The 23544-nt window shown below is 34.9% G+C and overlaps 1 protein-coding gene across 3 annotated transcripts; it reads left to right on the top strand.

Annotated features, from left to right (window-relative positions):
- The first annotated feature begins 6905 nt into the window (after positions 1–6905).
- LOC111403510 (protein SUPPRESSOR OF K(+) TRANSPORT GROWTH DEFECT 1-like) lies at positions 6906–16322 on the top strand. 3 transcript variants are annotated; one of them, XM_023032049.1, is made up of 9 exons: positions 6918–7556; positions 10262–10367; positions 12353–12551; positions 12717–12785; positions 12862–12936; positions 13015–13113; positions 13241–13396; positions 14030–14167; positions 14440–16322. In XM_023032049.1, exons 1-8 carry the CDS (start codon positions 7091–7093, stop codon positions 14153–14155), a joined length of 1296 nt encoding a protein of 431 aa, XP_022887817.1. In that variant the 5' UTR covers positions 6918–7090; the 3' UTR covers positions 14156–14167; positions 14440–16322. The 3 variants fall into 3 exon arrangements, with proteins under 3 accessions (XP_022887818.1, XP_022887817.1, XP_022887816.1); XM_023032048.1 differs by lacking the exon at positions 14440–16322 and having other exon boundaries at positions 14030–14383; XM_023032050.1 differs by lacking the exons at positions 12717–12785; positions 12862–12936; positions 13015–13113; ... (1 more) ...; positions 14030–14167; positions 14440–16322 and having other exon boundaries at positions 6906–7556; positions 12289–12366.
- Positions 16323–23544: the final 7222 nt, after the last annotated feature.

Genomic DNA, 23544 nt, shown 5'->3' with positions numbered 1-23544 from the left:
AGTTATCAACAATAAGGCAACAATTTCAAAAGATACAAAGTAAATGAAAGTAGCACACCTGAAAAGGTACATGAAGAAAGTTGTTTTAGATGTGGAATGAAAGTGCATTGGACACGTACCTGTCGTATGGCAAAATACCTTGTGGATCTCTACCAAAAATCAATTAAGGGAAAGGGAAAAGTGGAGACAATTTTGCTGACTATGATGGTCCAATTGATGTGACTCATTTGAATGTCTCCGATTTCTTTACTGATCCAAATGAAAATATTGACCATTTGATTGGGAGTGGTGTGATGGAAGATATAGATTAGTTTTTTTTTTTTTTTTTTATGTTTCTAGTATTTCCCTTTATTTTAGAAATTTAGTTTAAAATATATTTTTACTTTTCGCAAAAATTTTGAACTTTATTATCTATCGTTAATATCACAGTATTAATTATGCTTATCATTTTGAATTTAAATTCAAGTTTTTTTAAAAAATATATATATCTATTTTGTTATATTGATAGATTCATGATGGATTGTCAAGACGCCTGTTTGATTGATAGTGCAACTACATATACTATTCTTCAAGACAAAAAATATTTTTTGGACTTAACCTTAAAAAAGAATAATGTCAATACAATATCAAGTGCATCGAATATCGTTGAAGGCTATGGAAGTGCTTGTATTATTTTACCAAATAATACAAAATTATATATTAACGATGCACTTTATTCTAGCAAATTCAAAAAAAAATTTGCTTGATTTTAAAGATATTCGTTGCAATGGATATCATGTTGAGACGACACAAAAAAATAATATCGAATATATTTGTATAACTTCTTTTGTATTTGGTCAAAAGTAGATAAAAGAAAAATTTCACGCACTCCCATCTGGCATGTATTATACATTTATAAAAATGGTTAAATCAAATAATGTCACGAACCAGAAGTTTGTTGACCCAAAAAAAATTTTACACTTTGGAATGATCGATTTGGACATCTAGGAGTTATAATGATACATCGAATAATAAATAACTCACATGGACATCCTTTAAAGAACCAGAATATTCTTTTACCTAATGATTATCCATGTGTAGCTTATTCGCAAGGCAAGTTAGTCATTAGACATTCAATTACAAAGGTCAATATTGAATCTCCAACTTTCTTGAAAAAGAATTCATGGAGATATATGTGGTTCAATACACCCACCATGTGGACCATTTCGTTATTTTATGATATTAATTGATTCTTTCACTAGATGGTCACGTGTTTGCCTACTTTCCACTAGGAGTGTAGCCTTTGTTAGACTACTTACTCAAATTATAAAATTACGAGCACAATTTCTCAATTACTTAATTAAAACTATTAACCTTGACAATGCTGATGAATTTAGATCACAAGCATTCGATGATTATTGTATGTCAAACGGGGTTGTAATTGAATATTTAGTTGCACATGTCCATACACAAAAATGATTTGCCAGAGTCGTTTATTAAGCGTCTACAACTTATTGCTAGACCATTACTTATGAAAACAAAACTCCCAACTTCTGTTTGGGGTCATGTCATACTACATGCTACATCATTGGTTCCTATTAGACCAGCTGCCTATTATTAATATTCACCTTTGCAACTAGTATTTGATTATAAACCTGATATTTCTCACCAACGGGTCTTTGGTTGTGCTGTCCAAGTTCCTATTTCACCCCCCACAACATACTAAAATGGATCCTCAATGAAGACTTGAAATTTATGTGGGTTTTGATTCACCATCAATTATTAGGTATCTTAAACCTTTAACGGGTGATTGATTTACTGAACGTTTTGTAGATTGTCATTTTGATGAAATGACTTTCCCAACTTTGGGAGGGGAAAAATTACATCATGAAAAATAAGGTAAAATTTCTTGAAATGAAACAACTCTATCTCATTTTCATCCCCGTAACAATCAATGTAAGCAAAAGGTTGAAAAAATCATTCATTCGCAAAGAGTTGCAAATCAATTACCTGATATATTTGTTGACACAAGAAAGGTGACAAAGTCATATGTTCCATCAGAAAATATTCCAGCAAAAATTGATGTCACTGTAGGACAATTTGCTGTAGCAAATGAATCTCAAATGCACTAGAAGTATGGTCGACCAGTTAGTTCAAAAGACTCTGTACCTCAAAAAGAAAAGTACATGAGAAAAATCAACCAAAAATTTCAGAAAAAGTTACATTAGAAAAGATTGATCAATCAAATATTGAAAATACGGTTCTTGAAAAATCACAAGTGTCCGAAAATAATGAGATTTTAATAAATTATATGTTATCTCATAAATTATGAGAATGAAATAATGTTGTTATAAACTATTTTTGCTTTTGATGTGGCTCTTGATATTATACAGAATGAGGATCCTGAACCACAATCAGTTAAAAACTGTCAAAATAGAAATGATTGGCCAAAATAGAAAGAAGCCATACAGGGGGAATTGAATTCTTTAGAGAAACAAAAAGTGTTTGGATCTATGGTTCGAACACCTAAAAATGTAATCCATGTTGGATACAAATGGGTCTTTGTACGAAAGAGAAATGAAAATAATGAAATCACAAGGTACAAAGCTCGACTTGTAGCTCAAGGTTTCTCACAAAAATCAGGAATTAATTATGATAAAACATATTCTCTCGTAATGGACACAATTACTTTTAGATTTTTAATTAATTTGACCGTATCACAAAAGTTTGATCTGCGCCTTATGGATGTAGTAACTGCATATTTGTATGGTTTACTTGATAGTGACATATATATGAAAGTCCTCGAAGGACTTAAGATACCAAAAACAAACGATACATGCCCGAGAATTATATTCTTAATTAAATTGCAAAGATCATTAGATGGATTAAAACAATTCGGACGCATGTGGTATAATTCTCTTAGCGAATATTTGTTGAATGAGGATCGTCATGCCCATGTGTTTTCATAAGGAAAACAAATAGTGGATTTGCAATTATGACCGTTTATGTTGATGATTTAAATTTAATTGAAACTCCTAAAGAACTCAACAAAATTGCTGACTATTTGAAAAATGAATTTGAGATGAAGGATTTGGGAAAAACCAAAATCTGTCTTGGATTGTAGATTAACATTTCGAAGATGGATTATTTGTTCACCAATCTACATTTACAGAAAAAGTTTTAAAACGTTTTTACATGGATAATGCACATCCATTGGCATCACCTATGGTTGTTCGATCACTTGATGTGAAAAAAAATCTATTTCATCCACTTGAAAATGGAGAAAAAGTTCTTAGTCCTGAAGTACTATATCTTAGTGCAATTGGAGTATTATCTTATCTTACAAATTGCACTCGACCTGACATAACGTTTTTCTATAAATCTCCTTGCAAGATATAGCTCTACACCAACTCAAAGACATTGAAATGGTGTTAAACATATTTTTCGTTACCTAAAGGGTATTATTAATTTGAGATTATTTTATTCTCAAAAGTTAGGATCTGCTTTAGTGAGATATGCAGATGCAGGTTATCTATCTGACCTGCATAAAGTTAAATCACAAACAGGTTATGTGTTTACACGTGAAGGAACGACTATATTATGGAGATCTGTGAAGCAATCTTTAAATGCTCCACCTTCAAATCATTCTAAAGTTATTCTAATCTATGAAGCAGACCAAGAATGTGTATGGTTGAGAAACATGACCCATCATATCCAAGCATCATGCAGATTAATTTCAAGAAATGATAGTCCAACAATTTTGTACGAAGATAATGAATCTTGTATTGCACAACTCAGAGGAGACTATATCAAAGGTGATAGGACAAAACATATTTCTCCAAAATTCTTTCATACACATGAGTTTCAAAAGAATGGCGATATCGATATCCAACAAATTCACTCAAGTGACAATGTGGCCGATTTATTCACAAAAGCACTGTCAATATCTACTTCGAGAAATTAATTCATAAGATTGGAATGCGTCGACTCAAAGATTTTCAGTGATCAATATCAGGGAAAGTAGCTGTACTTTTTTTCCTTAACTTAGGTTTTGTCCCACTGAATTTTTCTAGCAAGGTTTTAGTGAGGCAGCATTTATTTTTAGTACTTAAGAATAACTGTACTCTTTTTCCTTTGTTTGATTTTTTTCCCATTAGATTTTTATCAAACAAGGTTTTAACGAGGCAGATATTGTACAAATAATCATCAAAGGGGGAGTGTTGTAAAATAATGAGATAATTATTGATGATTATTTAGTGCTATCATAATACATGGATAAGTCTTATCTATAGTTTAGAAGATTTATTGTATTCCAATTATAACTCTTATTTTGGATCTTATAAATATAGGACATTGGTTCATAATAATACACAATTGAATTTTAACTCTTTGTTTCTTCTCTTATTTTCTCTCTTTTGTTTAATTTTATAACAAGTTGAGAGTTTTTAAACAGATTATGTAAACAACATGCTCATGATGAATGATGTATTCGTATTTGTACTTGTAAAAAGATGGTAGAGCCTCCACACCAAATTTGGTGCAATTATTTTGTCCAATATATTAAATTCCTTGATCTACAATACAACTTGGTCTACTTTACGAGTTGGGGGTACTTTACATAAACGAATGTTCCTGTGATATTTGTCAGAATAGGATAGAACACCTTGATAGAGTTAGTACAATTGTATTAACCTATATTCAAAATCTTTGATTTTTTAAAGCGTCTACTTTACGTTGTGGATTATTTGCCAAGTCAAACAAATGAGTTTGTATCGAGATATGGAGAGTTTTCTCAACGTAAAATGTCTTGTTGCATTTATTTAAACTATGTCCTCGTGTGTACGACATTTACATAGCCTTACTTAAAGCTTCAAGTACAATAATATGTTGGCTTGTTTTGATATAGTACTGAGTTTAGAACCAACACTTAGTTCAAATTATAGTTATAAAGGTAAGGTTCTTGATATTCGTTGGAATTTAGAGTTGATAGCATGCCATTCTTCCACATAAAGACGGTGAAATTCATTATAGGTTGAAACGTTCTTAGTAGAATATATTTATATTTGTGGATTTTTGGTCTTAATTTATTACTAAACAACTAACTATGAATCATCACTAGATAATTGATTTGTCTGTTAGCTCCTAATGATCTAGCCGTGACCACGTTCATCTTTATAAAGAGAACAAAATAGTATTAGTAGATAAATTCGAAGGAAAATAAGATGATAAATTATAAGAGACAAGACAATGCCCCCTGTTTGGTATAAAACTCTTTAAAACTCATTTTTTTTTTAAAATTTATTTTCAATCACACATTTCCTAATAAGATAATTTTTTACGTTAACCCATAATTTATTCCATTTTTTATCCATACATTATTAAAAAAAAATCAATTTTCAGAAAATCTATAATATTATTATTAAAAAAAATCTACATTAAACATGCTCTATACAAAACGAATTATTTTTCTTCTTCTTACGTGTAAATATTTTTAGGCTTCCAATCCATACATGTTTCAAGATTTTCAATATTTTCCAATTTTTTAGAACTCGAATAGCCTTGTCTATGGATAAAAATCTCAAAGCGAATTCTAACAAAGTAACCTCAATGTTGCGCACTATGTATTTGTGTGCAAATAATGCATTTCAAGACTAGGGTCTCGAAAGCACAAACATTTAATCATGACTTCCAACATAATGATAAAGAAAGCGAACTTATGAAACTGACTAAAATTTCCTTAAAATCACTTATAAATAGATCATTGTACAACAAAGAAAGAGGTTACGAGTTTCAATGTAAAAATATTGACAGTTAGGCCTTGTTTGATTGTACCAAGTTTTCCTTAGAAAATGGAAAATCAATTCCATTTTTCATCTTTCAGGGTGTTTGATATGCCATTTTTTTTCAAGGAATTTGCTTTCTTGTTTTTCTCTGGAACTAGCAATTTTCCATGTTTTCATGGAATTCAAATTCTCACCATGGTGAGAATTCGAATTCCAGCCACTATAGCTATATTTTATTTTTTTCGATTTTTTTTATGGTAATGGAAACAAATTTTAAAAATTAATCAAAAAACATATTTTCCTTTAATTGACAATTTTCATGTAAAACAAAGCCAAACAAACACAAAAAGATAGATGAATTTTTTGAAATTTTTTTATTTTTGCAATGGAGATAAATTTCATTCTCAATATTAGTAAAATTTATTTCTTTAATTGACAATTTTTATGCAAAACAAAACTAAACGAACCCCAAAAGATACTTTTATTTCAACATTTTTCATATGAAAAATTATATCAATCAAACACAATTAATTTACAATTCCTAGGAAAATAATTTCTAGGCAATTCAATTCCTTGAAATTTATTTTCAATTTTATTTTTACAATCAAACGGACCCTTAGATAACATCTCTCACGAAAAAAAGGGCCCCAGATTGAAAGAATATCTAAGATTCAAGGCCTCGGAGTTGAAAGAATATCTAGCGTCAATAAATATCACTTACTAAATGAACAATCGAATTAATAATCTCTTTCTCCCAAATAGAAAATTGGCTTTAAAAATTCTGAAAGAAGAAAAATCCTATCGAAATCGAGATAGAAAATTATACCGTTTAACTTTAAACAATACTATCCATTTTTTAGGTCAAATCATTTTTACCAAGTTTTGCTAGGGAAACGGGGCCAATCTTCATGAAGCCATTGAACTTTAAGGCGGAAGTAATTGTAGACGACGAGTATTTTGGCCATGGACTTTTCTAAATGTATATAATTTTTGTACATCAAAATGTTCATGCCTCTCACATGGAATAACAGGTGAGGACAAAAATTATGTACATCTAGAATTTTTCTTTGGCCAATAGGGGCTTTACTCTTGGCAATTTTAGGGTCTAATTTACGCATATAATCCCCAATATATCAATTCAACTTCAGCCCTTAATAATTCCAAAATAAGAATATCGAAACCCGGAATTTCTTATTGAAAAACAACCCAAATTCTCGATCTATCAAACCCACATCTGAAGAAATTAAAAAACGAGAAATTTTTACACAAATATATATATATATATATATATAAAATTGTGTGCATATTTTTTTTGTTTATGATTTAACATGTATAGTAATTTCAAGGAGCAAGCAACTGAGTATGTGCGGCAGGCAGTGGCGGAGGACAATGCGGGGAACTATGCCAAGGCCTTTCCTTTGTATATGAACGCTTTGGAGTATTTTAAGACCCATTTGAAGTACGAAAAGAACCCAAAAATCAAGGAGGCGATCACTCAGAAGTTTACGGAGTACTTGCGCCGGGCGGAGGAGATCCGGGTCGTGTTGGATGAAGGTGGCTCAGGGCCGGCGTCTATTGGGGATGCGGCTGTGGCTACTCGGCCCAAGACAAAACCCAAGGATGGGAACGATGGGGAGGATGCTGATAAGGAGAAGTTGAGGTCTGGGTTGAATTCAGCTATTATCAGGGAGAAGCCTAATGTTAAGTGGAACGATGTTGCGGGATTGGAAAGTGCAAAGCAGGCGCTCCAGGAGGCTGTGATCTTGCCTGTCAAGTTCCCACAGTTTTTCACTGGTATTTCACTTTTCTTGGTCAACGGATTTGCTTAATGATTTGTGTGCATGTGCTGTAGCGTGTGTGTGTAATTGAAGTTTTTAATTATATTGTTGTTATTCAATTAAAGGTTTGATTATATGGATGAGCTTGTTGGGAATGATTATATGGTTGAGATTGGTGGTAATATGGATTCTACTTAAATTAGTTGAACAAATAGTATTGCGCGAAGTGGAGGAGGAGGAATAGTGATTAGACTAGTTATAAATGTCATATCTCTGGATTTAACGGTGAAATTAAGAGCTAGAATTTACTTAAGTTTATTTTATTTTGTGGTATCCCGTGTTAGCAAGAGGAATTTGGCTCAATCTATTGTTTGTATTGCAAATTGGATTATAAATTCTTGCATTACTTCTTTTTCCATCCACAAAATGAAATGAAATTTTACCGACTGGGAGAGGATGGAGAATGTGACGGCATTAACCTGCATCTGACAAATCTAATAAAGACAAAATGTCCTGGAGAATATCTCCAGTTACTGCTGAGAACTAAGACCAGCACTACTTGTAAAGAGTCGATCTCGGCCTCCTTGATAGAGAGTCCACAATCTCGAGAAAATTGCAACCTAAATCAAAGTGCTTGAGCCTCTCCGGATTGAAGCCACCATGGAGACACCTAGCACTAGCTGCGATAACCGCACCATCCCCACCCCGAATGACAGCTCCCTTGACAGTAAGCCCATCAGCTGACTGCGCCTTATCAATGTTCAGTTTGAGGCTGCCAACTGCCGCTTTTTGCCAAGCTAGTCCCACACGCTGTGCACCCAAATTCGCCTTATCCTCCAGATACTGCACATGGCATTTCGGCCACTGTGTTTCAGCCTCTTGGTTTGCCTTTTTTCTTAGCATGGAAAATTTGGTTTTGTTCATTCCAAATAATCCATCAGATACTACAAATAAGCTCCAGATTTTCTTGGGTACATGGTGAAATATTTTTACGAGTGGATCATCAACTGAGAGGCCCTTACACATGGTTTGATAAGAGACCAAAACCCACCTGTACTCCACACCTCTCTACCGTGTGAACACTGGAAAAAAATGCAAATTTGTCTCCACCTGATGGCATCTACTGCACCTCAGGATTACACAAATTCTCCTCCTGAATAGGTTTTCAGGTTTTTGAGCGAGAGTAATGAGTTCCAAAAGAGCTCCAACCAAAATAGTATCTTAGGTGGCTACCTCAACCCCCACTATGCATTCCACCATGAGTGCAAGACGTCTGAGCTAGTCCCTTTGCCGTCTCCACATCCCCACCACCGATGATAGCCACTTTTGACCGAATATGCTCCTTTCTTTTCACACTGACAAATAACATGGCGTCTTCTACCTACAGTATTGAGAGTGATAAAAAGAATTACCAGAGTGTCGATAGGCACTTACTATTTCTTAGACATTTGATGCTCTTCTCCTTTCTATCGCCACACCTGCTGCTTCAGACTGCACAGGAGAATTTGTTAAATAGTTTAGTCGCAAGCAAGATTTTCATCTTGCGGTTGAGATCCATTGAGCCGTGCTAAGGTGGAAGGATATGAGGCATCAACACTCATTTCTTTTAGCTAGTCCTAGATGATTTATAGCTTTAAGACTCAGCCAGAGGCTGCTTCCTATAGTTCTACTGATAAGTGCATTGGCTACCATATCAATATTCGCTTAAGCGGCACACTTGTATGATTTGTTAGTGAAATCCAGCTAGATTGCTATATACCCAGGACATTAAGTCTGTTATGGTGTCCATGGGTGAGATGCGATTTGGGGAAAAGATATTTATGAGAGCAGTTAGGTAGCACGAACTCCTTCTGTAGATGATTTTTACCAGACAGGAGAGGTTCTCTTCCTTCTGCCCACAGCCCCTTAAAGCCCAAACTGGTAGATGCTTACTGATTTGTTCAAGTTAGTACCTTGGTGGTTCAATAAGACTTTCAAATCTTACCTTTTATTGCTGGTCCATACCCTTCTCTGAGCACTACAGTACCTTGGTGGTTCAATAAGACTTTTAAATCTTACCTTTGATTGCTGGTCCATACCCTTCTCTGAGCACTACTGGAAAAATGCCATATCAAGTTCTATAATGTTTCATGGCTGGCTAATTCTCTCTGGATGAGAAACCAAAGGGTTCCCTATATTTAGATGATTAAAAGCAAAGCACAACTGATTAGTCTGAGCCTGGGGAACTGAGGTGGATTTCTCAGCTTGTGGTGCATATGAATGAGTGTATTTAGACAGGAAAACCTTATAAAGAAACTTTGTTTGACTGTGGTTGTGTAGTCAAACTAGTTCTTCTAGTGTTTATAGGATATCTGTCTTCAATTGTGTGAGTAAAGTTTCTGAAAAAAGCTTTAGTAGGTGTATAGAAAATAGAAAATACTCAAAAGAAGGGGAAAAAACTTGGTGAGTGGGAGGAAATTTTTTGGGAGAAACTGGGTTCAGAATTAGCTTCTCAATGAAGATTGAAACACCTTTAATAATAAGGAATTGAATTTCCAATTACATCAATCAAATTTTTATAACTAGAATTTGAGCAAACCTGCCCTTTTAAGCACCCTGCAGTGAATTTCTCCTAACATCATGTAGATAGTTTAGTGGAGTGGATGATTTCCCTAGCCAACCCCCCACCCCCTCACCCTCACCCTCACCCTCACCCTCATTTCTTATTTCACGTGCTTGTAGGCAAGAGGCGCCCATGGAGGGCTTTCCTTTTGTATGGTCCACCTGGAACAGGGAAGTCATATTTAGCTAAGGCTGTTGCTACAGAAGCAGACTCAACCTTTTTCAGGTAACTTGTCTATCCTCAAATACACACTTATTTTATCTGTATAATACTGAATATGTGATGATGCCCTTGCATCTTGTATGTATAACTAGTTCATGTGAATCTATCATGTTCATGTCGTCACAAAATCGTAAGAGTTTTAAAAAATATTTTCTTTCCATCTGTTGAATATGTTTTCATGATCAAGGGAGCATTATTCTCCATATGCTGCATCTCTGCTTCATCTTAACTTTGTTTTCAAATGATTTATTTTGATATTGTTGGCATTTTAAGAACATGCGATTATATATTGTTTAATGCAATATCAATATACAAGTTCTCCCTTTTATTTGTCGATTTTATTAAGCAAGGAGCTTCCAACTGAAATGAGCAAATTGATTGTATTCTGCAAGTCTTGTGATGGCTGGCTTATTTCTAAATGTCAAGTGCATGTTGAGGGCATAATACTAACTATCTAGGTTCGTTGAAAATGGTAATAGACTCTCGCTGCTATGTTTTTGCTTTCAAATATAAATCCCCGCCCTGAAGAATGGTTCTGGCAATCAACTTTCATTTCTTCAATATTTTTTCATTCCCATTATTTTGTCATGTTTGATGTTTGTATGGTTACTGTGTTGGAGGATTGCCAAAGAGATTCAGTATCAAGAAGGAATGTTAATTTGGGACTGAGGGCAGAAAATAATCGATTAATCTTGAGCCCTCACCTGCATGTGCATCAACCAGATTGATGTAAAATTTTGGAGTAGATTATGGGGGGTGTATTGAGGACTGTAACACATGAATGTGGAGCTAAGTTCTTCAGCTATTCTTGTGGTTTTACAAGGGCTTTTGTAGGCTGGGTTTTTGAAAGATGTTGACTTGTGAAAGAGTTTTGATGGACAATAATTGTAGAAGGCCTTAGATTGAGATTCCTTCCTCATGCATGTCATGATGGGTATGATGGAGCACAGTTTCACTATGGAGTCTTATGGATACTCAACCAATACCTGAGTTTATTTAGAAAGACTTGGGTAATGGCAGTTTGAACAGAATACTTCTTATGTATAAGCCAAACTGATGTCTGTTATTGTCTGATGCACTGGCTTCTTGTCTCTCTTCGGTGTGAGGAAGGGTCAAAGTTTAGCTTGTGCTATAGCTTCTTGAGTCTTCAATTAATTGCCCTCTGCTGTTTTCTAAACTTCCATTATGAAATTTGACATCATGCATGACAGGAACTAAAAGATAACAGTACGGGTGCGTTTGATTGTCAATATTGTTTTTTCACCCAAATTCCTACTTTTGTATTGTTTGATTGACCTTTTTTTCATGAAAAACATTTTCCTATTTTTGGTCACGTGATCATATTTTCTTTAAAATTAAGGAAAATATTCTCTTTATAGGGAGTAAGCTTTTATTTTCCAGGATTTCAATCTCTCTCTCTCTCATCTATCCACTGTGTATCATCAATCCACCAATAAAAAATGAACAAGTATAATATTTTCTAATTTGAAAATTAAATCAATCAAACATATTTAATTGACTATTTCCATGCTAATAAGTTCTAGACCATTCAATTGCCTAGAGTTTATTTTCTTTCCATGTTTACAATGGAACGCACCCTAATTGTACATATTTTATTGAATGACATGTCTGAAACTGGCATTGGGAGTGAGATCCGGGGGGGGGCAACTTAATTGTACTCATTCTCAATTATAACCTCTTCTGGGGTGCTATTACTTTTCAACAAGTTCAAGGGCATGAACAGAGGGACTGTAAGATTGTTCAGTCAGGAAAAATGCCTAATTGGAGCTCTCATTCAAAGATTCTATTTTATTGCGAAGCATAGCCACTGTTTACTTGGCAAATATGTTGTCAGGTGCTCGCAACAATAAGATGCAGTTCATCATGCTCTTTTTGTTCTTTCATATGCTATTTTCTATTTCAGATGTTTCAATGATCGAGAACTCAGGCCATTAAGTTGACAAGTGCCAACTGCTGTTCTTTTGCAGTGTTTCTTCATCAGACTTGGTTTCAAAGTGGATGGGTGAAAGTGAGAAGCTAGTTTCAAATCTCTTCCAAATGGCTCGTGAAAGTTCTCCTTCCATTATATTCATTGATGAAATAGATTCCCTTTGTGGCCAACGTGGAGAAGGAAATGAGAGTGAAGCTTCTAGACGAATCAAAACGGAACTGCTTGTGCAGATGCAGGTAATGTATGCCATGCAATGGAAAAGGATTCTTGTAGCCGACACCAAATTTATTGGAATATGAATTGGATTTTTTTATTGTGGTTGACGTCTCTTGTAATGGCATTCAAATGTTTTGACATTCCTTTTCTCTGGTATTCTGGTTCTTATCTACTCTAAATTTTAGGGGGTCGGCCACAATGATGATAAAGTTCTTGTACTTGCTGCCACGAACACTCCTTATGCTCTTGATCAGGTAACAGCTAATAATACTACTCAGGCACAGTGTGGGACCACAATAAATGTTTAACGAATAAATTTCTTTCTTATAGGCTATCAGGCGACGATTTGATAAACGCATTTACATCCCTCTCCCAGATCTGAAGGCACGACAACACATTTTCAAGGTACGGAACTTGTCTTCAGCCTAATGAACAAAGAAAGAGTTGAATGAAGATTAAAACACGGTCTTGTATAAATTGCAGGTTCATTTAGGAGATACCCCTAACAACTTGACTGAAAGAGACTTTGAAGACCTGGCTCGTAAAACTGAAGGATTCTCTGGTTCAGATATTTCTGTTTGTGTAAGCATGTGGCTGATTTATTGAGTGACTAGTTTTAAATAGAACTCCTTTGGATATTGGGTGCTTGCCCACATTTTTTTCAGCTTATTTGTCGCTGTTTTGAATGTTCTTTTTACGAATTTAACAGGTAAAGGATGTTCTATTTGAGCCTGTACGGAAGACTCAAGATGCGATGTTTTTCATCAAGACTTCCAACGGTTTGTGGATGCCATGTGGACCAAAGCAATCAGGTGCTGTCCAGATATCAATGCAAGAGCTTGCTGATCAAGGACTTGCTTCTCAGGTATTACATTTGATGATTTAACTATTGTTTATGGATTAAACCTGGAGCCCGTTATACTTTTTCTTTAAGAATTATTGTGAGATGCATTGCTACGTTTGTTATGTCCAGACTCTGTATACTGGAAACAACGTGTCCTGTTTTCATCTGAATGGGAAAGCTGGAACAAAACTTAGAACAGCCATAACTTGTGATGTTATATGGCTACTTTTTCTTCAGTAAAAAATGTCCTACGAAATTAACGGTTTACAAAATGAAACTTGACAATTCTCTTGGTTTACAATAGAAAACGAATTTTAGCCCATCTTTAGGGATGTAAACTGGGCAATGCCAGCTGGTGTAGGACCTGAATCTAGGAAATTTAAAGTTTTGTCTCTTCCCTTTTTTGGAATTTGACCCCCCACTCCACCTCGCCCACGTTTCTTTAAAAAAGACAGCAGGACAGGCTTATGCCAATGGCCCAGCTCAAAAGGCGGGCATGTCTTGGCATGACGTGCTGGGCTTTAGCATTCCTGACCCATTTTTACCTGCAAGTATGAGAGAATGAGCTACCTGTCATTATCTTAGCCCAACTGAAACTATTTCTATTGAGTGTTTGGGTACATCTTACTGACTATTGATTAATGCCTTCTGCAGATCATTCCACCTCCCATATTTAAAATGGACTTCGATAAGGTGCTCACAAGACAGAGGCCTACAGTGAGCAAATCTGACCTCAATGTTCATGAGCGATTCACAAAGGAGTTCGGCGAGGAAGGTTGAGATAGTCTCGAGGTGCATAGACTGCTACTACTAATACAATTTCTGGCATTTGTATTTTTATGTATTTTTACCATTTCAAACATAAGCCTCTTCAGGCAGGAAGGTGACGACACGACTGCCATTTTCCCCCATATGTGTCTATACTAATTTGTGTACAAACGTCAAGAATATTGCCCGAAAATGATGTTAATATTTTACGAATGTGCAATTCTGGTTGCAGTTGGATTATATCAAAGATTTATTCCATCGTAACCTCTGAAACCTTTGATTTGTTCACTTTCTAGGGTTACCAACTGCACAAGTTCTTTTCCAATGGAGAAATAGAGTACACCACCTTCCTTATTTCCTCTATGAGGGAGAAAGCATACAGGACCCACTTTCTGTTCGATGTCTCATCAGTACTATGCTGGGAGCAAGGGATAGATAATGCTTGAAGACCCATCCGTAAATGCCCACCCACCAGCACTAATAGCTGATTACTCACCAAGCGATTCATATCCATATTCCGTGTGTTCATAGTGACACAAAATCATAAAGAAGCTAGAATCAATGAAAGACTTCGTAGCTCAGTCAGAGGGGAGTGTATTGTGACTCGTCTCATTGTAGATTGACCTGGCTTCTCATTGGTCTCATTCTTCAAATGTCATATAATGGATCAGGACATGTGTCACCGCTCTTTTTTTCTCAATTTCCATAAATGGGGAGCTGAAGGGCTTCTTCAAAGGAGGCAAACCCAAGGGCTTAGGCAGGCTGCTGCTTCAAATTGTCCCCCTGCTTGTTTGTCATTGATATGGTAAAAGGTTAACATCTCTCCGCCCTTATTAGTTGTAGCGAAGATCAGCCATTGAAATACATTTGCCATGGAGTTGTGGTTAGACACGGGCTTAAAGTATACTCTTTTTTAACCCTGATGGGTTTCACAGTAAAGCATTTGATAGCCCTTCACATGTTTTCTATTTGACTAAGGAGGAGAAGACCAATATCTATCAGATAGGGGAATACCCCGGGAACCAATAAGGCCTCCGGAATTCATGGTTCAAAAGAAAGAGCCTTCTTGACGCTTTAAGGACGGCTTTCCTAGGATCAAGCCTGTTTTGGGCCTGAGTGAAAATCGGGTGAATGTTATTTCTTAACTATGAATGTGTCAACTATTGAGCTTACCAGGCTTCGAGGGGTTGATTAGATCATTCCTCGACTCAACGTATCGTGACATAATAATTCCAAGTCGTCTCAACACAAGACTGAAGGAAAAAGACAAATAATTGAGGTGAATCTAGCTCTCCCTCTAACCATCGATTTGACAATTGAAGACAGATGGTAGCATAGGAGATAGGGCCTGATTGGGTACTTTGCAATCACTGAAATGCTTTCGCAAGTATAAGAAAGAAAATAAATGAAGGAAGAAGGCATTAGCATTAGAAAAACCATACCCTGCCAGATCTACTCGTGTGGCTGGCCTATGACACATACTTTAGGTATGAATGTGTTAAGCATAAAACTAGCCTTGGTGCCTATTACTATGTGTTATTAGCTACTTGCCTTGAGAAATTTTTTTTGGATGCACTCTCGCTTTAAGTTAAGTAGTTGAAGTCAATTGTATTCCCCTCGACGTGAGGCCATCCAAAAGAACGAAGATGAGCTCACCTAGGTGGATCCAAAGTCAGTTTCATTGTTGAAATAGCATCTAGTAGCTCGTTGGCTGGAAACAGTGCCCAATGTTTTCATTTTTATCATCTACTGCTCGAAACCAATCGAATTCAGGGTCTGTCTATCAGATTAGAACTAGCTGCGACAATGGGCATGTGATCCCCTCTCCGAATGAGATGTCTTATACAGAGCAAGCAACCTCCTTTTGCCCTTTCCTTCATGGCTTGGCCCTACTCATTAGGAGGGGGATCCAATGAGAGTGCTATGTCTTACCACTGTTTCTTTCCTCCATCACGCATGAAGATTGTCTTTTTAAGTCTTGCAAAAGAAAGGGCCTGCTGATGTGATATAGCACTTCTTTGAAAACTTTTGAATGTAGCACTTCTTTTGAATGCATTGATAAAAGTTTTTTTGTGGTTTGATGAGACATAATCGCGTGATTTTTCTTGATGGTCAAATGATGACTTATTATGGTCGAGCAATAACTTCTTTTTTCTTTTTTTAACTAAGATTTGTTGTATATTCCATTCCATTTGTATCAATTTCTACAGTTTGGCACTATTTTTTGTCTGTTAGAACAATTGGTCTTATTTTTGTCAGGTTTTAGCCATCCTTTTATGCAATAACAGTAAATGGGGCACAAAAGAATTGGACTTTCCTTTTAGCGTTCTTCGGCCTAACTCAAAGGTTCAACTAGAAGCTTCAAGAATTTTAATGATATAAATAGATAAAGAATTCATTCTCGATGAATTTATGATAAATCATTTGAACTTTTTTTGGTCGTTTCGGTCAATTCATCTGGAATGTGAATTTTATATATAACTTGAAAGGATAATTAACACAAAAGGTTCTCATAATTTGTACTCACTGTACAAATCGTCTTTAACATTTCAAATTTGGTGTTTGCACTCTTATTTTAACATTTTCTTGCAGAGTTGGTCATTTCATCCATTTCGTCTATTCCTTCTGTCAAATATAGATTATTGGTGCAAAACGTCCGTATCATTTGCTTTCATTGCACAAATCGTCCCTATTACTTCAATTTTAACATTTGGGTCCTTGGATCAACCTTTCTTTGGGCAAAAGCACTCTGCCATTTATTTTCTGCATTGTAACATCTCCCAATTAACCTCAGTACCCTTACACCACAACCATCAAAATAATTAGAGAGAGAATTAAAAGTACAAAAAAAAGTAAGAAAAGAATTAAAAATAGAGAAAAAAGTGGTTTTTCTTATCCCATCCAATTTCGCACAATATGTTATAAATTATTTTAAAATGGGACTTGTTTATTTAAAATATTTAAGATTTTGACTGTGATTATTTTTTAACATTTTTTCTTTCTTTTCCATTTATTTATTTAAAGAGGGTTGATTGGTCATTTTACAATGCTTTAATAGAAAAAAAAAATAGACGATAAAGACATTTTGCTTAAGGAATTGTCAATTTGATGGTGCAAAAGTTAAAATTGAAATGATAGGGATGATTTGTGCAATGAAGGCAAACAATAAGGACTTCTTGCGCTGATTACCCATAGTTAACGGAAGAAATTAACGGAATGGGCAAAAATGAGCAATTCCGCAAGAATAAGTTGAAATAAGGTTGCAAATGCCAAATTTGAAATGTTAGGGACGATTTGCATTATAGGTACAAAAGATGAGGACCTTTTGTGCTAATTACCCTAACTTGAAAATATATGTACTATTGACTCGTATTGATCCAATAAGTACCATTAATTCGACAACAAAACTACTTATACATGGTAATGCAAGAGAGGTAGTCAAAATGCTATAGAACTTCGTTAATACTTTTGATATTTTGATAGCTATTCCACCATTGGATCAAGATAAAAATTATGAGCTCGTAGTATTGTCCATTCTTATTTAATACCGTATCTTAAGCATATTTGTTATGCATTAACATGATTTTATTTAATAAAATAACTGCATTAAAAGCGATTATATACCAGAGAATGTCTAATATTCCATAATCCAAATAGAAATAACCTATAATTAGGTGCAAATAGAAGCCGGCTTAAAAATTCCAGCGAGCAACAGTGAATACAACAAACTGATGCTTATGTAGTAATCCGGCTTATCTATCAATATTCAGTACACTAAAACTCAATTTTTATTTTTATTTTATATAAAAACCCAAATCATTTGCAGCTTTCAATATTCCCCCTTTTCATTGATACTTGGAATTCTAGGACACGTGAAATTTGTGATACTTTTTTCTCTAACTTTGTTGTTTGGATTTGCTTTAGTACATGGAATCATCATAAATAAAAAGGTACTGCATGCATGATTCTCTGTAACATTTAGTTCGAGTATAGTATCTTATCTGTAGTCGAGTACAACATCAATACACACACCATGATTTGATCACTACATAAATCTTATCTTATACTTAAGTCGAGTAGAAATTCAGTACGCATACTATAATTTGATACCTATTGATTGATCTCATAATTGGTATGGGATCATATAGCGTTAGAAAGCACTAAAAAGGAGAAAGAAGTTCATTATACTGTTCAATCATGTCTAGTACTATATTAAACATGCATTGATACGAGAATAGAAAAATTATCCTTCAAAATTTAGTAAAATCTCTTATGCATGCTTATGAGTAAAGAGAATAATCTCGATTTTTCACAATCTTGCAGCATTACATAGTCTACATGGGGCTTAACTCCCAACACCCCAACTCAGAATCGACCATTAAGGCTAAATCTGGTTTGAGTAATTGGAAGGTAATAATGCAAGTTTCAGCAATCATATTCTTGTATGTTGTTATTTATAGTGAGTTTGGTAAGTTGTGCACTGCACATTATTGATAACAAAAAGAGGTTTTTGTTTGTTATACTGTCCAATCCTATTTGATCACTATGTCCCAAACGTGTATCTAAAATGCCTTCAAATTTGTTCAGCCATGAAGGAGCACAAAAAGCAGCACTTCACCATTATACAAAAACTTTCAGAAGCTTCTCTGCTATGCTAACACCAGATCAAGCTGCAAAACTTGCAGGTACCCTCTGATAACTTGATGGTCTAACAACAGATGCCAGCATATGTGCAATAAACCCGTGCACGGGAGGAGCTGCGTGTGGTTGAGCTACTAATAAAGATATAAAATATGCCAAAATTAAACTTAACTGGTAAAAAACTAGTAGTCTACTCTAGTTTTGATTGTTTCTATGGTTGCAAAGCACGATTCAGTTCTGTCCGTGTCTCGAAGCAAGACAAACAAGATCCACACGACACACACTCTCATGGGAATTTCTGGGCTTAAACAGCTTGCAACAAAATAATCGACTGTCAATGCACACAACATCCGAAATAATTGTTGGTGTCTAGTAGAAGTTCGATACTTAATATTGTTTGCACCGTCTAATGCTCTGCATCAACCACTATAAAATCACAATACAAATTATCTTACCTCTAGGAATTTGGCCTGAATCGAAGAGCTTCAACGGATACAGATTAGGAGCTGTGCCGCAAAATTCAAGGGGGAATGCTCAACTGGAGAGAATTTTACAATGTCCAACTGCAACTGGTGGACATGACTGCATAACCACGTGGTAAATGATAAGCATACTTCAGAAAAGCTGATATGCTACCGTCTTGAATCCATTTACAGAAAAATTGTGGGAGCCAGATTTTATACAGCCGGATTCGAAGCAGAAAATGGTCCTCTAGAATCATTCGGTTATACATTTTTCCGATCTGCACGAGATCGTGATGGGCACGGAACCCATACTGCCGCCACTATTGCTGGCTCACCGGTCGACAATGTTAGCTTATTTGGAGTAGGGAGAGGCACGGCAAGTGGAGGTGTAGTAAGAGCTCGACTCACAATTTACAATGCTTTCTGGTTCAATCTCCGTCGATATTATATCCATGTCTCTTGGACCGGATCCGCCCCAACCTATCTACTTTGAGGATGCAATTTCAATTGGAAGTTTCCACCCATTTCAAAAGGGAATTGTGGTTTCTACATTTGGTCGGGAACAGCTGTTCTCCTAGGATCCTTACTGTTGCAGCAAGCACCATGGACCGTGAAATTCAGACTAATATCTACCAAGGAAATTCAAAAGTCGTAAAAGTAATTTATCCATAATTACCTACTTTGCTCACCTAATAAAAAACAAAGATTTCTGGGACTGATTTACAGGTCCATATGTTTAGGGCTTCAGTATAAATCCTCTAAAGATGGAGACCTTTTGTAGTTTGATAGCAGGAAGCATGGGTGCAGCTCCCGAAGTTACCTTAAAAATTGTTAGGTATTTTATTTATTTTATCCGAAAATTCTGGAATCACTCTCGGTACATGCATACTCATGGTATATAACTGTCATCATCCCTGCTTAAACTTTTTACATTTTCTTCTTAATAATGTATGAAGTAAGACGTGTCCTTTGGTTCTTTAATAGGACTTTACACACTCACTAATACTACTAATTATCTACTTGTTCTGAATCTTCTACGTACTTTCAATGATTAGAAGCCAATAACTGGTTAAAACAATGCTTCTCCTAATTCTTTTTAACGTATGCATGATTTTTATGAAGTGTAAGAATTCTTGATAACACTCAAAGCTTCATCACAAGACATCCAAATGACACTCAAGCCTCACCTTATGCATGACTTTTATGAAGAGTAACAATTCTTGATAACACTGAAAGCTTCATCACAAGACGTCCAAATGACACTCAAGCCTCACCTCTAGGGCTGTCAATGGATCGGATATGGAGCGGATCTGTCCAAATTCGATCCGATCCGTTAAGAAAAATTATTCGATCCAATTCAATTCGATAATCCAACGGATATTTGATTGTTAAATCCATATCCGATTTGTTATGTTATCGGATATCCGATCCGATTTTTTTCCACCAATTTTTTCAAAAAAATAAAATATTTTAACTATCTTGATGGGCTCACCTAATATATTAGAAGGCCCAAATCAATTTTTTATCCAAGTGATGCTCCTTTAGTTCTTTGTAAAGAAGATTTCTCTTGGAATATTTTAATATTTCCTATGTGGGATACTATATTTTTAAAGGTTACTTCTCTTCTAATGTTTGAGTGGTCTTTCAATGTGGGATACTACTCAATTGTCAATTCTAAGTGTTTACTAGTTTATTTTATTATTTTCACTAAAAATCATAGCCTTAACAAAATTAAAATAAAAAACAATATCAGTTTTAACAAACTAAATTATTTTTGGACATATTAATTATTGGTTTTTGATGTTATAAAACAAATTACTATAGTTATTTTTATCTTATTTTAATCAATAAAAAATTAAACATCTTTGAATATTTCAAGTAAAAATATTATACTATTATCTAATATTCTTTATTATTTGAAAATTATACGTAAAGCATAATATAAGTTTCAAAATGGAAAAAATTATGTTTAATAAATTATGATAGAATATATAAAATATATAATATTATTATAATAAATCAGATTGAATTGTTATCGGATCGGATCGACATATATCCATATTTGCGCCATTTAGTTAACGGATTATCGAATTCGGATCTTAATCGGATTATCGGATTGAAACCTTAAATCCATCTTCTGTTAATTTCATCGAATTCGGATCAGATTCGGATCCATTGACAGCCCTACTTTTGACTATGGATCTGGGCAAATAAATCCAGCTCCAGCAATTGATCCTGGTTTAGTTAATGGTTTTGATTCGAACAACGTTATTGATTTCTTTGCAAGGAATTATACCTTTCCAGAATAAATGAACTTGTAACAGATATTCCAATTATAAAGCAAATCATTACTTGAACACGAGAGTGGGCTATCTCGTAAGGGATCTTCAAAAAGGAAATTACACCTTGTTGGAAAAAATGGGCTAGTGGGTGATTTTGGCATAAAATTTGTGTGGGACCCGTTGGGCAAATTTGGAAGACCAAAGTTGATCATTGTTCTTCTTCGTGAGAGCATCGAAACCATATATTTATTTCTCAAAATTGATGAATGGATGAATGAGAAATTAGAGCTCAAAGATGACCATTGGAAGATAGTTTATGTGAGAAATAAATCTAGTCCTATATAGGAAAATGAAGAAAGTATTAACCACTTTACATAGGAGTGTAGATTGGAATGGTGTAATCATGTGTAGAATAGAGGCTCTCTCCACATGCACGCGTAAGGGAGTGCAAATTATGGACCGAAATTGACTTCGAACCTTAAACTTGTGTACGGGCACGACCTGCGTACACGAATGTCGGATCGAACGAAGCAAAAATTGGCCTGTTTGGAGTGTCCAAGTTTTGCAATTTTTTTGCTTTCTTCAACTGACCTTTGAATTTTCAAAAAACTTCCAAAACTCCCAGAAATTAAAGCAACACTAATGTTTATTGCTATGGAGTTAATAGGCATATTTAATCTTATATATATATATATAAGTCTCATTTTCCAGCAATTATAATCACGAGAATACTGGATACACACTAAATCTGTCAAATTAGTGTTGTCTGCATACATAATCTGTTGCATTTTCATTGTCGTCTTGGTGGTGATATTGTTCGATACAAACTCAGTTCGTCGGAGTAGTTTTTGCAGTGCTCGGATTCTAGTGTCACCGTTGTATCCTTGAAAACAGACGTTCGGATTAAATCTCAAGCACTTACAGTGAGGGAGCGAATCTGTTTTAAGAAAACTATGCTCGCACAGGCCTCGGATTAAAATTTTATTTATTTTTTTGCAATTTACATATTTGCAATTTATTCTAGCGGTTATTTATTTATTTATATATTTTATAGTTTACTTGTTTTATATTTATGTTAGAAATAAAAATAGAAAAAGCAAAAAAAAATATATCTGAATTTTCTTGCTAACAGTTGGTAAATGCAATTCGATATATGCAATAGGTATTTTTATGTGTAAGTGAAAATATGGTACGTGAAAATACGGTATATATAAAAAATGGTAAAGAAAATATATACAAATACGGTAGGAAGCATATATAGTAGGCAGCATATACGGTAAGCTGTATGCAAATACGGTAAGCTACCTGCATATACGGTATATTGCATATACGGTATGCTCAAAATCGATATCTAAACTACATATACAGTATGTGATTACCCGGTTTCATTAACACCACTATATTCCAACAAACTTAAAACAGATTCCTAAAAGAAAAAATTGGTTTCTTATACTATTAATTTTAGAAACTAATTTTTTTTACTTTCAAAAATGACAACCGAATCGACCTATATGGATGTGACCCAAACTGTGCCTACTGAAAATCAGGCTACGAGCTCAGCTGTGGCTCAAAGGCCAAGCTCTGTTGTGGCTAAATTGTCAAGTCATGTTATGAGTTAAACTCTAGCTCCAACAACTGGCAATGCCGTTAATGTTCCGGTTAATCATGAAGAAAAATTGGAGAAATTCAATGGCTTGAATTTCAAAAGGTGGCAGCAAAAAATGTTATTTTATCTGACCACTTTGAATCTTACGAGATTTTTGACTGAGACTGGTCCAAAACTCAGTGAAGGTGATGGAGATGTTCAAGCAATCAGTGTATTTGATGCTTGGAACCATTCGAATTTTTTGTTTCGAAACTATATTATGAACAACTTAGCAGACACGCTATACAATGTGTATAGTACTATGAAAACTGTTAAAGAGTTGTGGGAGTCTTTGGACCGAAAATATAAAACTGAGGATGCCGGAGCTAAAAAGTTCATTGTCGGCAGATTCCTAGACTATAAAATGGT

Source organism: Olea europaea, chromosome 11 (genome assembly GCF_002742605.1).
Source record: "Olea europaea var. sylvestris chromosome 11, O_europaea_v1, whole genome shotgun sequence".
In the NCBI taxonomy this organism is placed as follows: Eukaryota; Viridiplantae; Streptophyta; class Magnoliopsida; order Lamiales; family Oleaceae; genus Olea; species Olea europaea.
Note: the sequence above shows the minus strand (reverse complement) of the source record. Positions and strands in the feature narration are given on the sequence as shown.

Bases quoted from the DNA above. Each gene is read 5' to 3' on its own strand.
- LOC111403510 (XM_023032049.1), top strand. From the start codon at position 7,091: ATGTATAGTAATTTCAAGGAGCAAGCAACTGAGTATGTGCGGCAGGCA. The intron at 12,786-12,861 runs GTAACAGCTAAT...TCTTTCTTATAG, and splicing joins CTCCTTATGCTCTTGATCAG to GCTATCAGGCGACGATTTGA. The intron at 12,937-13,014 runs GTACGGAACTTG...TATAAATTGCAG, and splicing joins CACGACAACACATTTTCAAG to GTTCATTTAGGAGATACCCC.